Here is a 15,639-nt window from a genome sequence, read left to right as displayed (position 1 = left end):
TTAGAAACTTTGATATAACATTTTGAATCTATAATTTATTGATGTGTTTGGCTGTGAGCAAAAAAAAAAAAAAGAATTTTTCTTGGGTTGGGGTAAAAAGGGGGAGCGCAGTGTTACTATTTCTCAGACCTGTCCCCTTTCTTTGCATGCTCTAAATCACCCTCCTTTTCTTTTTGAGAAACTGACAGGTGTACTAGTATCACGTAGGTGTGCCGGGGAAAGATTACATTATGCTGCTACCATAGTCACTCTTGCTGTCTGATTAGTGTAGAAAGGTTTCTTGGCTTTTATGCTTCCTAGGGAGGATGCTTCTCTAAATTGGGTGTGATGCAGGGAACAATGAGGACACTAATGCCTGATGTATTCTTCAGGGATGATTATCCAAGGAGAGAGATTAAATAAGGGAAAAATACAGCATCACAATTGGTCACAAGGTTCAGAGTTAACTGCAAAGACATTAAATTCTAGGTTGGACTTATAAAAGAAGAATATGCATTAAAAATTATAAGGGTATAAAAGAGCCAGTCGTTCCAATAGTCAGGTTTAAACAAGATGCGATTAATATTAACTTGCCCTCTCCCGCCCCTTCCAGATTGTGTTGGTTTATGAATCCTGTTGGGTGAGGGCTCAGAACTCAGTGTCTTTATTTAACTTGGCAGTCACTGCAGTTTTCGGGCATGACATTTTTATGCAAAATTTCCTAAATGTAAATTAATTAGTGCTAAGCCACAGTGCTATGCTTGATAGGATTAATTTTTGTACAGTGCTTTAATGAGTATATTTTCTTTCTTCCATAAGGATCACTAACTGTTGAGGATTATGTGGTTCATATAGATCTGAATCTGGCCAAAGTGATTCATGAGAAATGGAAAGAATCTATTATGGTTGGTAGGCTTCTTTCTTATAAGAAGTTACACTTGGGCTTTGTCAATCTATTTGTTTCTCTTTCTTCATTTGTTTAAATATTTATATAAGGTATTTTATATATTTACTGTAACAGTGAGAGTATTAGCTATACTTTATAAAATACATAGGGTAAGTGGACATGTAGCACAGAGGAAATAATTATTGTAGTTATATAGTGTCACCTGCCCCTGCAACAAATAAAACCTAAAGGCAATATAATACCAGTGTCTTAAAATACAACATAAAAACAAACTATGGAGTATAATTTCAAAATGAGCATCAGTGCCCCACTGCTTCTAAAATACATTTTTGGAGGGAAGGAGAGGAAGAGGAAATCTTTGACATTTTTCAGATTTTGGGGGGGATAAGATGAGAAGGATTTCAGAGAAGAATAAATTTCACACCGTAAGGCATACCATTAGCAAAAATTAGATTAATGATGGGGGAAAAAAATCATAACATACACATTCTCACAAAAAGATCAGTTAATGTCCAATCTATTATTATGTATTGCCCATTGTTTAAACATGAATTTTAAAACCATCCACCAACAATCACATTTCACCTTAAAAAGCCTTGATTTTATTCTTTAAGAGGAAGTCTCAGTGCACATTACCTATTATGTACAGAAAACAAATATATTTATATTAACTAATTGAGAAAGGTTCTCTTTCTAAGAGTCTCATGTCATCATGAATTCAGCCAGAGTAAGAAGAAAAACTGCTTCAAACTGCATCTTATTTTTTGGTACAATCTTCTCTTGGTTTGTCTAATCCTTAATTTAATTATAAGATCTGATTTGATATCTTACCACTACTTCGATCTGTCACTTGAAAAATAGTATTATTTTCAAAACTTTACCTCTTAATGTATTTCTTATCTTAGATATATACACATTTTTTCCAGATAAAAAGTTTAAAAATTGTAATGGAATTTAAAACCTGTTTACCTGAAAAGTAACATCTGTTGAGTTAACATCAGGGGGAAACCTATATCTGTGGTTCACTAATGTGATTTTTTTAATATTTGTAATTAGAAGAGACAAAGGAAAGAAGAGGAATATTATAAGCTGCTTATGCAAGGTACAGTGTACTGTTCCCTTAAATTACTGTAATAACGCTTAGTTTTCGAAAACTAAAACTAGTAAGGTTAAAAAATTGCAAATTGTTGAAAATCAACTGCTTCATTTGTTAAGCTCAGCTTGCATTTAGTGGACTTGATGTGCTACTCACCATTATCGTACAACCCTAGCAGTGGTAATAAAAATAAACAAACCACTGACTTATAACAATAGCATTAAAGCACTCTGAGGATTGGCTTTACTCATGTCTACCTGGGATCAAAATGCATAGGGTGAGATTGTGACTGCGACTGTATGGATGTTCAAGGGCCTGATATAGTCTCCATGGGTAGAAGAGGCACTGATCCAGGCTAGTGCTACAAGTGGGGCTACCCTTCTGCAAGAAGAAAGTGGGAGGGGCCATGGCCTTAGTGAGCATCCCATCCTTTCACCTTGGTCACCAGAACTGGCCCAGCATGGAGGTAATGCATGTGACCCTTGTTCAAGTGGTGATGGATCTGCTAATCAAGCATTCAGTCCCTCAGCTCCCTATGAGGAATCCTTCCTCTGCAGCAAACACCCTCTCTACTCACCCACAACCTGGGCTGTGACTTCAAGCTGCAATCTGGTCCTTTTGACTAAAAAAGAGTTTTTGCCTATTAGCTAAACTGTGCCATTAACATCGCAAGAGAAACACATGACCGAATAGTTAAATATCTGTTCATAAGTTGTGGATGCAATATATATATACACACACAAAGGTAACTGTGAATATAAAAAATCCCACACGTGGTCATATGCAGTTATTTATTTGCAGGTGTAAGTTAGGTTCCAGCATTTAAAAATTCCACCTGGATTGTTTCTTTTTTATTAGTTAGAAGAAAAATGAAGCTTGATAAACTTTGCAGGGGAGAGGGTGAGGAGGAAGATTGAAGCAATGTAATGTTATTTTTGCTAAAAATATAAGTTGCTTAAATAAAATTAGATTATTAATAAATAAATTAATGAAAATGTAGTAAGGTGAAATGTATTTTAATTATTTCTGGCTTTGCTTTAATTAAATGTATTGACTTTTTCATTTTGTCACCTTGAGATTTTTGTTGCTTTTGTACTGTTTGACCAATTAGATCTGGATGACTCCGACACAGTCTTATCTCAGAGCACAGACAGTAAACTTCAGAGGAAGAAAATGGCCTGGCCCTCTCGATCATCAACAGAGACACACAGCGAAAATCTAGCAACATCAGAAATTTTCCCTTTTATGGATCACTGGAATGCACAGACTCAAAGAGTATCACTCAGAAAAATAATGTCTGAAGAAATAGCCTTACAGGAGAAACAGGACCTGGTATGAATATTGCCACTTTTTATGATGTCTAAGTTGTATCACACTGATTTTTCCCCCCCGCACAGTTTGGTATGGTTAGAAGCCATATTTTGCTTCTATAGTTGCCTGTCTTTGTACAGGCTGACTAGTGCTGAGTTTCTGAGATGGATGTTAACTAATTTTATTAATTGTTTTTTGATAGCTAGAGTTTACTTAAGATGCTAGATAAAAGCCAGCTGATGTTTCTTTTTAAAATAAATCTGTCATTTGAAAGTTTAATATCTTAATTGTTTCACAAACAGATCATGCTATATCTTGGTGTACAGGTTAGCGTTTGCATTTGGCTGAGCTGCATTTTTGGTTGTTTACTTTTAGAAATGTGTTTATCAAATTGGCTTCATGCATTCTTTGTGAGACAGCCATGCAAAAATTTGTAATTAGCACCATGCTATGCTTGTTCAAAAAGAGATTTAATTGCTTGTGATACTTTTTAAAAAAACCCACAACATTCCAGACAGCTGACACATTTAAAGGATATTTAAGATGTAATTCTCTCTCAATTTGGCACACACTTATTATTTCCTAAAGTTTTGTTCTTTTCCATTTTCTTAGTTTCCATTTAGTTTTCCCCTGTTTTCAATTTGAATGATCTAACTAACTGCACTACTCTCCTTTCATGGATGCAATGACAGACTAGTGCAATTATGTCTTTCTTTGTAATTCTGTTGCCCTGTAAGTAGTTGTCCTAAAAATAAAATGTCCCTATTTCTGTTGACATTGACGTTCAAATACTATAAGCCTGTATTTCTGAAGCAGAGTGTTGTGGGTTCTTTTCCTTACGCTTATATGTGGCTTACTGATAACTATGGTGTCCAAAGATTGATTTCAGCTTGGTGTAATCTGGCTCAGTTTTGTTTTGATCACTTCTTTTATATGAGCACTGCAATTTTCAGTTTTATAATTAAAGACCTGTCATATCATGTCCTCTAGGTCAGTGTTTCTCAACCTTTTTGATACCAGGGACTGGCTTGCTGCCTTCCCAAACTATGTCAGGGAGATCTGAGGGACTGGTACTGGTCCACAGGCCAGTCATTGAGAAACACTGCTTTAGGTGACTTCTGAAATTTGAATGCATAATACATCGAAACAACCGATACCTGCCTCAAAACAAAACCAATATTTCCCATCGTCAATAAAACCACCATAGCTCAACCCCAAACACTCAGTATGCTCCTTGCCCAATTGCCTGAGGGGAAAAAAGATGGGCTTTACAGCATGCCTGGAATGTTCAGGAATTTGGACTTTTATAGACCAACAGTGTAGTAAATTCCAAAATTTAAGGTCCCTCTTGAAAAATACCGTGCCATCTGCCTTCTCTCAGTTTAAATTGAGAGAACTCTAGCTTAGTCACTTCCAATGATTGCAGACTGTGGCAATACAGTATCACACAGCATGATATGCCTGTCCCAGCTTTCTGTGCACCAGATGAGTGTGTGTGGCTGATCCTTATATGTAATTAAAATCTTTAGCATGATAGATGCCTAGGTAGTGAATAAATTTTTTTGGTCATAACAAATTAGTTACATTATTGGATCAGTTTTATTAATGTAGATTCCTCTAATGATGATTTTACCGTTCCACTTACTTTACTTTCTGGATTAGAAACATGTTCCTTCCACGGCTAGAAAAGACTGCGCTGCCAGGTTGAAGGAGAAGCAACTCTTTGAGATGTTCCCAACCATAAACCAAAACTTCTTAATGGACATCTTCAAAGACAACAAGTGAGAGATCTTTAAATATTTCCTTTGTAAAATGCTGCATAGTAATAACATACAGTACATGGTTATTCTGTCACAATTAAGTGCCCAAAAAGTTAATACTTTGCTAAAGAATGGTTCTATCCAAAATAACAAAAGTTTAGCTTTAATTAAAGGCCAAACTTCGTGGTCCTTAACAGCAGATTTTTTTTTTCAAATTTATACATGTTTTCACTTGTTTTAGTCTTGTTTTACTACTTTGAGAAGACTCTTCTCTCATTCCCTCACTTTCCCTCTACAACCTTCCTTGGATGATGTTGACTGACTGGAGCCACTTTCTATCAGTGGTTCTGCTAACTCAAGGAGCAGCCATCCTAAGAATTGACTTGGAGATATTGGCAAGTAATGGGAATAGTATGGTCAGTGAGAGTGGCACGCAGCCAGAGGGAAAATCTACCGTGGCCTAACATTTGCTGCTAATTCTCTACTCCTTACCACAGCATCTATGAAGCAGGCCGTGGCAGAGTCATCTCTCCTTCCATCCATTCTTGCATCTGATTCTTTTCAGCTTCTTATCCTTGATGTCCAGCTACCACTTGAGACTCAAGATTGTGAAAACTGAGGTCCATCTTTCTTCCTAAAACTTCCCTTCTCCTTCTCTTGCTATCACCCTTGACCATTCCTACTATCTTCCTCTTCACACGGGTTGCTTGCTTCCTGCACATTCTCCCTACACATCTAGGCTGTCATCAAAGCTTGCAAGTTATTTCTCTACAGCATTTCTAAAATTTGTCCTTTTCTCCATCTCAGCAGTTCAAGCACTTGTCCATACCTTGGTCATCATTCACTTTTACTGCTGCAGCCACCTCCTCTCTCTCACCTCTCTGTAACTTTCTTCAGTCCATCTAAAGTGCTGCTGCTAAAATAGCCTTTCTCATCCACTGCTCAGGCCATTTCACAGGCCTCTCTGAATACATTCACTGGTTTCCATTAACCTTTTACATTAAGTTTAGGGATCCTGTCCTCCCTTTCAAGCCCACACAATTCCACTTTTGTGGTATCTTTGTTTTCATTTCTTTCTTTCCTCACAAGTTTCCCTCCTAACTCCTTCCTTGGTATCTTTGCCTTTGTGGCTTCTTCACAACACCTCATTGATTTAAAACAGTCTCCCTCTTATCAGCCTATTGAGCAAAATGAAAATGAGAAGGACTACCAAAGTTGTGATAGTAAGAACAGGATTAATTTCTTCCATAAATCTATACAGCAAAGGCTGATTGAAAATAAGACTAAGTATTACATAGTTTGCTTAATGTTCAAAGGTACAATGTCAATATATTCTTCATGATTTTTTAAAGTCACTTTTCTTACTGTTGGTTATAAATTCCCAGAAGCTTGAAAATGAAATCTGTTTTCTTCTCACAATTATTTCCTCAGCCACACTTACGCACATGATTGTTGTTGTAGTGTAGGTTGTGAGTGCTGGACTATTGTCTATGATTATTTTTTTCTTAATGAGCACTTCTGTTTAAAATGCACACAAAGAATACCATGAACCTTTGCAAACAGAAATAAAGTTCAGTTTTGATTCTACAAATTTTAGCAGTGTCTGTCCCTTTTAATTACTGGTGGTCAAATGGCACTGGGTACATCTGTTAGCACCAAGGCAAGTATAAGTGCAATGAATATCTGAGTCTGGTGATGTATTACAAGGAACTTTGCTGAACTACTGAGTAGAAAAATGACAACTCCAGTACCGTTATGATAGCATTTACTCCCGTAGCTATATGAAGGTCTACTGTACATATTTTAACAAATGCAGCTGCTGTTAATATGCATTGGGACAATATATATGCAAAGTTATTGATATTTTATTGACTCTCTACAGCTACTCCTTAGAACAGACCGAGCAATTTCTGAACTGTGTCCTGGAGGCAGACCTTGTAAAAACGGTTGTAGCTCAAGAGATTGCTCAGCAAAGTGAGTCTCTCCCTTCCTGCAGTGCTATAAAGAACCGAGAGAAAAAGGTACAAGCCAATTTTTTTCATAATTACAAATATATATACTGAAGTCCTGTCATCAGTGTTAAAGTACACATTTTGCTGCAACATTTGTGGTTTGTATTTTTGTCACAGTGAATGTGAATATTTTTGACATTAGCTTCTTCCTCGAATGTGAAGCACTGATTAAAGAACACTCAGTTCTACTGAGATTTTTAGAAGGGCAGTACTAACCTGTCTTTATTATCTAACAAGCTTGAACCATAAAGTGCTATTATTCTGAAGTTTAGCAGTTTTGGTGTTTTGCCTAATTTTCTCAGCCACATATGCACACTCCCTTCCTTCATGGAGTGAATATTGAGATTGGGCAGGGAAAAGGGGCGCTTAGAACATTCCAATCGATCGGAAAAATCAATCAGAAAAATCCAGTCTAGAATTGGAAAGTTTGCACTTGATCAGCTGCCCTCCTCCACCTTCCCAAGGGGTATTTATTTTAAGGATCTATTTCTATAAATAAGGAAATATTTAAAAGGCCTTTTTGGAAATTACCAAGGCACCATCCTTCAGTTTAACTGAAAGCAGGGACTGCTATTTCCTCAACTGATGTCATTAGCTCCACCATCCTCTTAGAGATAGAATCATAGCACTGGAAGGGACCTCGAGAGGTCATCTAGTCCAGTCCCCTGCACCCGTGGCAGGACTAATTATCTAGACCATTCCTAACAGGTGTTTATCTAATCTGCTGTTAAAAATCTCCAATTTTCACAACCTCCCTAGGCAATTTATTCCAGTGCTTAACCACCCTGACAGTTTGGAAGTTTTTCCTAATGTCCAACCTAAACCTCCTTTGCTGCAGTTTAAGCCCGTTGCTTCTTGTCCTATCCTCAGAGATTAAGAAAAACAATGTTTTTTCCTCCTCCTTGTAACAACCTTGTACATACTTGAAAACTGTTCTCATGTCCCCCCTCAGTCTTCTCTTTTCCAGACTAAACAAGTCCAATTTTTTCAATCTTCCCTCATAGGTCATGTTTTCTAGACCTTTAATCGTTTTTGTTCCTCTTCTCTGGACTCTCTCCAATTTGTCTGGACACAATACTTCAGTTGAGGCCTAATCAGAGTGGAGTAGAGCGGAAGAATTACTTCTCGTGTCTTGCTTACAATACTCCTGCTAATACATCCCAGACTGATGTTTGCTTTTTTTGCAACAGTGTTACACTGTTGACTCATATTTAGTTTGTGGTCCACTATGACCCCCAGATCTCTTTCCGCAGTACTCCTTCCTAGGCAGTCATTTCCCATTTTGTACATGTGCAACTGATTGTTCCTTCCTAAATGTAGTACTTTGCATTTGTCCTTATTGAATTTGCTTACTTGTGCTTGTACAGTTTCTTAGTACACCTTTACTCTGATATAACGCGGTCCGCAGGAGCCAAAAAATCATACCACGTTATATGTGAAACTGCGTTATATCGAACTAGCTTTGGCCCCCCTGCTCCTTGTCCCCTGACCGCCCCCTCCAGAGTGCAGGGAGGTTGGGGAAAGGATGCCCCCTGCACTCACCGGCGGTGGGAAGCGGAGCGCCGTGGCTGGGAGCTGGCGGAGTGCAGTGGTCTGGGGCCGGGCTGCTCCGATTCCGCCGCTGCCTGTGAGTGCTGGGGGGATCCCTTCCCCCAAGCCCCCCTCCCCTGAGCGACACGGCTGGAAGTGGAGCGGGCTGCTCCCAGTCCCCCCGCTAATCACCCCGGCCACTCTGGGCCTGTGGGGCCCCCCAAAATGCCCCCCCTACAGCTCCTGCCTCCCAGACCTTGGGGGGAGGGGCAGGGGGAGGCCTGCTTTACCGCATTGTATGCGAACACATGTTATATCGGGTCGCGTTATATCGGGGTAGAGGTGTAATAAAAAAGGAAATTGAACACGTACTCCTGTATATACGCATTAGCCTGACAAACAGAGACTACAAACATGGGGGATATTTTCACTTGTCACAGATCTGTCAGTAAAACATTACAGTTTTGCTTGTAATGTGTTAATATTTTCTCTCAAGTTTGTTTTCCTGCAATAAGTTTGTATTTGCTATACTGCAATGAATAAATATCACATAGCCCATGTTTCAGACACAAGTAATCTCACTTAGGGGTTGATACTGCTCTAGTGAGATCAATGGGAGCTTTGCAGTGGACTTCAATGGAATTTGGACCAGGCCTTTACTGCAAATGTTACCTGTCGCAGGCAAAAAAATCCAAGGAGGCTGAAGATGTTCTGAATGAGATGGTGTTCCAAGACATTGAGTACCCTGGGTATGATGACTTCAGAGCAGAGGCTTTTCTTCACCAGCAAAAGAAACAGGAATGCTTAAAAAAAGCAGAGGAGGCCTATCGCATGGGTATGAAGCCTGTGGCAACATTTTATGCACAACAGGTAAAAAGAAAAAAGTGCGTTGTGTTTTGATTTGAGGATGTACTAAGTACCCAGTTGAATGTGATTTGAACATGAATTCACCAACTGCACGTTTTGGATTTGCTTTATTATTAAACCTTCCAAAATATGCAAATCTTGGGAAGTCCCCCAACTATCACAGGTGCATTCATTGGTTAGAAAGTAGATTGTAGTTTTGCACTGCTCTGAAGGCTTTTGTAAAACCAATATTTATATAATGCAAATTTCTATTGAAAGTTTTAAAACTTTGAAATACTCATCACATCTTTACTATACAGTGATATAGAATTGTTACTATAAAATAATTTTTCTAGGGCTGTCGAGTTTTCTCAATTAACTCATGCGATTAACTAAAAAAATTAATTGTGATTAATTGCACTGTTAAACAATAGAATACCAATTGAAATGTATTAAATATTTTGCATGTTTTTCTACATTTTCAAATATATCTATTTCAGTTACAACACAGAATACCAAATGTACAGTGCTCATTTCAAGGTTCCTTCCCCACTCTGAACTCTAGGGTACAGATGTGGGGACCTGCATGAAAACCCCCTAAGCTTATTTTTACCAGCTTAGGTTAAAACTTCCCCAAGGTACAAGCTATTTTACCTTTTGCCCTTGGACTTTACTGCTGCCACCACCAAGCGTCTTACAAATATATAACCGGGAAAGAGCCCGCTTGGAAACATCTTTCCCCCCAAAATCCTCCCAAACCCTACACCCACTTTCCTGGGGAAGGCTTGATAAAAATCCTCACCAATTTGCATCAGTGAACACAGACCCAAACCCTTGGATCTTAAGAACAATGAAAAAGCAATCAGGTTCTTAAAAGAAGAATTTTAATTGAAGAAAAAGAGTAAAAGAATCACCTCTGTAAAATCAGGATGGTAAATACCTTACAGGATAATCAGATTCAAAACATAGAGAATCCATCTAGGCAAAACCTTAAGTTACAAAAAGACACAAAAACAGGAATATACATTCCATTCAGCACAGCTTATTTTATCAGCCATTTAAACAAAACAGAATCTAACGCATATCTAGCTAGATTACTTACTTAGTTCTAAGACTCCATTCCTGTTCTGTCCCCAGCAAAAGCATCACACAGACAGAGAGAACCTTTGTTTCTCCCCCCACTCCAGCTTTGAAAGTATCTTTTCTCCTCATTGGTCATTTTGGTCAGGTGCCAGCAAGGTTATCCTAGCTTCTTAACCCTTTACAGGTGAAAGGGTTTTTCCTCTGGCCAGGAGGGATTTTGAAGGTGTTTACCCTTCCTTTTATATTTATGACAGCTCACTTTATATTATTTTGGTTATATGAATCTTTAGCACATCTGACATGTAAATATCTTGCGACACTGGCTACAACGGTGCCATGCAAATGCCTGTTCTCACTTTCAGGTGACATTGTCATTAAGAAGTGGGCAGCATTATCTCTCATAAATGTAAACAAACTTGTTTGAAGTAGGACTGAGTGGACTTGTAGGCGCCAAAGTTTCACATTGTTTTGTTTCTGAGTGCAGTTATGTAACAAAACATTTGTAAGTTGCACTTTCATGATAAAGCGATTGCATTACAGTTCTTGTATGAGGTGAATTGAAAAATACTATTTATTTTGTTTATCATTTTTACAGTGCAAATAGTTGTAATAAAAATAAATATAAAGTGAGCACTGTCACTTTGTATTCTGTGTTGTAGTTGAAATTGATATATTTGAAAACGTAGAAAATATCAAAAAATATTTAAATAAATGGTATTTGATTATTGTTTAACAGCATGATTAATCACGATTATTTTTTTAATTGCTTGACAGCTCTACATTTTTCTAATAGAATATTTAATATTTTATACATATTGTGTGGAATTTTAATACCCATTACTCATATTGGTGAGTTGAGAAATTTTATTAAAATATTTAGTATCTGATTCTTTTTTTAAAAAGTGGCTTTGTTATATTTCTAATCTAGATATTGTTATGGCTTGTTCAGGAAGATTCTAAATAGTGGTTTCTGCATGATTATTGGACAGAAATATAATTTCAACTACTATCCTGCCTCTTCATCATGGACACAAATTATAAGTGAAATTTATAAATAATTTATTATAAAATTGCAAAATAATTTATTATAGGGCTTTTAGGGAAAAGCTAACTGTTACCTTCACTCTTGTGAAATACTTGCCTCTTGTGTTTAATTTTTTCTTTGTACTTTCAATTTGAGGCAAAAATTGTAAAAACTAGATTTTGTTTGTGAGCCTGAGTTTGAGAGTTGAATGTTATTGGTGTTTGCCTGTGCTTGCAGCCCCCTGCAAGTGAGGATTGCAGGGCTGGTATCTCTGAATCTGCCACTAATACTGGTCAGCCACTAGAGAAACTTTAAGACAAAATGTCACCTGCAATCTCTTCTTCTGCTTATTGCACCATCAGGCCAATATCCTAAGAGTATTTCCACAGTTCCTAAAACTGTACCTACAGACACCTTCAAGGTCACTCTTTGGTGCTACACTCCCTATAGTGGTGGTATCTGAGGGTTTTAGATGAAGTGATTGCACTAACAAAACAGAAGTAAATTTATAGCAGTTACAGGAAATACTCAAGATATCATGAATCAGAAATGTGGGACAACTGTAAACCAAGAGCCCAATCTTGCAGACACAATACCAGCTGTATTGCTTAGTGAGTAGTAAGTGTCTATGGCAGAGGTGGGCAAACTACGGCACGTGGACCACATCCGGCCCACAGGATCCTCCTGCCCGGCTCCTGAGCCCCTGGCCCGGGAGGCTCGCCCTGGGCCCTCCCCTGCTGTTCCCCCTCCCCCGCAACCTCAGCTCACAGCACCGCCGGCGTAATGCTCTGGGCGGCGGGGCTGTGAGCTCTCGGGGCAGTGGAGCTGCAGAGCCCGGCCTGACCCGGTGCTCTGTGCTGTGCGGCGGCATGGCTGTAGCACCGCCAGCCACCGGTGCTCCGGGCAGGGAGCAGGGGGGTTGGATAGAGGGCAGGAGAATTCGAGGGGGTGGTCAGGGGCCAGGGATGTGGATAGGGGTCGGGGCGGTCAGAGGGCAGGAAATAGGGGGGTTGAATGGAGGCAGGGGTCCCGGGAGGGCAATCAAGAATGAGAGGAGGGTTTGGATGGGGCAGTGGGGAGTAGTCAGGGGCAAGGGTTCCGGGAGCGGTCAGGGGACAGGGAGCAGGGGGTGGTGGATGGGGCAGGAGTCCCAGGGGGGCCGTCAGGCGGCGAGAAGGAGGGGGGGTCGGATAGGGGTCGAGGGCTGGGCCACACCTGGCTGTTTGGGGAGGCATAGCCTCCCCTAACTGGCGCTTCATACAATTTTTGAAGCCCGATGTGGCCCTCAGGCCTAAAGGTTTGCCTGCTCCTCGTCTATGGGATTGGGCTCTTAGTTTGGGGTTGTTCCAGATTCCTGGTCCATGATAGACTCTCATAACTCAGGCTACTCATTGCAGAAATCACTGCATAGGTAATACATGTTTGTAAGTCTGCACTTGGGTCTGTAGTTTAATATCTCCTTTGCAAACCTCTTTTTATTTAAAACATCTTTCTAATTTTTTTTAAAGATTGTTTCTGTTCAGCTGCTCCCTTCTGTATTGACAGTTCCAGTGCTTGTTCTTTGTCTCTTCACCCTCTTCTCCTTAGCAGGCTGCACTATTCCCCTGATAGAGGTGCTGCCTCCATCATGGAAGATTTTTCATAAAGTAAACCAGGAGATTTGGCAGCTATGGAGGAAATGTTCACAACTGCATGGCTAGTCTGATCTGAATGAATACATTCTGTAGACTCAGACTAGATTTAAAGTATTTGAGAGGCTTGTTCTGGCCTGTGGGCCAATTGTTTGAGACTTCTGATTTAATGAATGTACAGCTAATATTTTCAAAAAGTACAATACCATTGTTAGGATAGAATATTAACTAAAGTTAAAATTCAACAGTGAATGGGATTTATGTTAGTGTTCATGTAGACATCTTATACTGTTTATTTCTTTCTCTCTGGCTTTCCTTCGTTTTCTTGTCTGTCTTGCATTCTGATCTCTTCTCTGTGCAAGCTTTGACCAGTGTCCCATGAACGAGTTTGATTAAATCAGCACATGACTCCCTCTAAATAGGTTTTAGTGACACACTTGCAGAATTTCAGTTGTGATTATAGTTCACAGTTTGATGCAATGAAATTTAAAAACACCCTGCTTGTGCTGTCATCTTGAATCCTGCTAACCAGTATGGAGCTTAGATTAAGTCTTAAAATTTAACAGTTGATGTGTTTATGAATAAAGGGTCGCCTTCATGAGCAGAAGATGAAAGAAGCAAACCATGATGCTGCTGTGCAAATCTTTGAGAAAGTAAATGCATCCCTGCTGCCTGAGAATGTTTTGGATCTGCATGGTCTTCATGTAGATGAAGCCATTAATCACTTGTCCAGAGTACTACAGGAGAAAAGCCACGGTAGGAATAAACTAATAATCCACACACACAGTTCTCTTTTTGACACTACGCTCAGGAGGCCAAAGTAGAAAGAATACATTTTATAAACAGGGAAATATAAGGGGTATGAATGTCACTCCATCCCCACTCCCTCCATTGCTTTCTCTCCCCCACCCTCACTCACTTTTAGCGGGCTGGGTCAGGGGGTTGGGGTGCAGGAGGGGGTGAGGGCTCTAGGCTGGGGCCAAGGGGTTTGGAGCGTGGGAGTGGGGCTCCGGTCTGAGCCTGGGGCAGAGGGTTGGGGTGCAGGAGGGGGTGCGGGATGCAAACTCCAGGAGGGGGCTCAAGGCTGGGGGTTGGGGTGGGGGAGGGGTGCAGGCTCCCACTGGATAGTTCCTGGGCAGCAGCGCAGGGGGGCTAAGGCAGGCTCCCTGCCTGCCACTGCCCCACGCCGCTCCTGGAAGTGGTCAGCTTGCTCCTGCAGCCCTTAGCAGGGGGCACATGGCTCCGGGTGCTGGCCCTCCCTGCAGGCACTGCCCCTGCTGCTCCCATTGGGCACAGTTCCCCGTTCCTGGACTATGGGAGCTGCGGGGACGGTGCTTGCAGGCAGGAGCAGTGCGCGAAGACCCGTGGCATACCTCCCCACCCCCAGGGGCCGCAGGGGTTTGCTGGCCACTTCTGGGAGTGGCACGGGGCCAGGGCAGGCAGGGAGCCTGCCTTAGCCCCACTATGCTGCCGGACTTTTAGCGGCTAGAGATCACGATCGACTGTCAGAGGCTCCAGGATCGACCAGTTGATCGCAGTCTACCACTTGGTGACCACTGCTATAAACCTGAACCCCTGCTTACTAACATACTGTATATTTTCCCATTAATCCATAGAGTTTTAATTTCCCTCAGCTCAATACTTATTGTCAGCAGCTCTGGAATGCTGGTAGAGTCGTCCTTGCTCAGTAGCCGCCTAACTCTGAAATATTTATTTATTTGTTTCAGTTTACATAAAAAGAGACCCATCCTAGACTCTAGGTGCTTTGAAAGTTGCCAAAGATCACAGATAATACGAAAAAGAAGTAGATAAAGGGGAGGAGCAAGATTAGGATAGCTCCTATACAAAGTGCCAATCTGTAAGTGTTCCCTTCAGTTTAAAGAAAGAAAGAAAGAGAAAAAGTTAGCACCTCCAATTATTTAGTTATAAAATCCAGATTAATTCAACTCTTCCTTCCCCTCCCCCAGTAGTCCCCATCCAGAGGATATAGTAATAGTAGATTACTGGCACCTTTTCTAGAGGCAGAAGATTTGTGACTACTAGCGAAGGCCTAGAGAAAAGCCCAAATATGAGCCCATACTGATGTATTGAAATGCTATATTGATCCTTAGGATGTTCCCAAGAACCTACTCCAATGTTTGAGAAATTACTACCTTGCTAGTCTGATTTTGATTCAGAGGTTAAAAATTAATGTACAGTTTCATGTTTCTGTCTCGTCCTATCTGTGTGTGTCTTGTGAAAATTATTTCAGTTAAAAAATTTCCTCGTGCAAAACTGATATGATTTGTTTAGATTTAAGAATTTTGCTTCATGTTCATGATGAGTTTGTTCTTGTAAACATGTTCTGTACTGAAAGATCTGTTTTTTACTGTGCTCTTTTACTATCTTATGTTCTAACTGGCTGTAAATTCCAAGTACAGGTCTGACATGAATAATGAATGATGTTGCTATAAAATCATG

General features: G+C 40.2%; 1 protein-coding gene across 6 annotated transcripts in view; it reads left to right on the top strand.

Moving 5' to 3' along the window:
* Positions 1-15,639, top strand: part of N4BP2 (NEDD4 binding protein 2) — a 75,473-nt gene that overhangs the window by 52,603 nt on the left and 7,231 nt on the right. For 5 of the 6 annotated variants that reach the window (XM_077815726.1, XM_077815728.1, XM_077815724.1 and 2 more), the window contains 7 exons: positions 799-884; positions 1,943-1,988; positions 3,094-3,314; positions 4,956-5,074; positions 6,936-7,074; positions 9,277-9,465; positions 13,767-13,935. In XM_077815726.1, the coding sequence (XP_077671852.1) occupies positions 799-884; positions 1,943-1,988; positions 3,094-3,314; positions 4,956-5,074; positions 6,936-7,074; positions 9,277-9,465; positions 13,767-13,935 (969 nt within the window). Of the gene's footprint in view, positions 1-798; positions 885-1,942; positions 1,989-3,093; positions 3,315-4,955; positions 5,075-6,935; positions 7,075-9,276; positions 9,466-13,766; positions 13,936-15,639 lie in introns of those variants that run through there. The other variant, XM_077815729.1, reaches the window with a different exon arrangement.

Source organism: Eretmochelys imbricata, chromosome 4 (assembly GCF_965152235.1).
Source record: "Eretmochelys imbricata isolate rEreImb1 chromosome 4, rEreImb1.hap1, whole genome shotgun sequence".
NCBI lineage: Eukaryota > Metazoa > Chordata > Testudines > Cheloniidae > Eretmochelys > Eretmochelys imbricata.
This window is presented reverse-complemented; position numbering and strand designations above follow the sequence as displayed.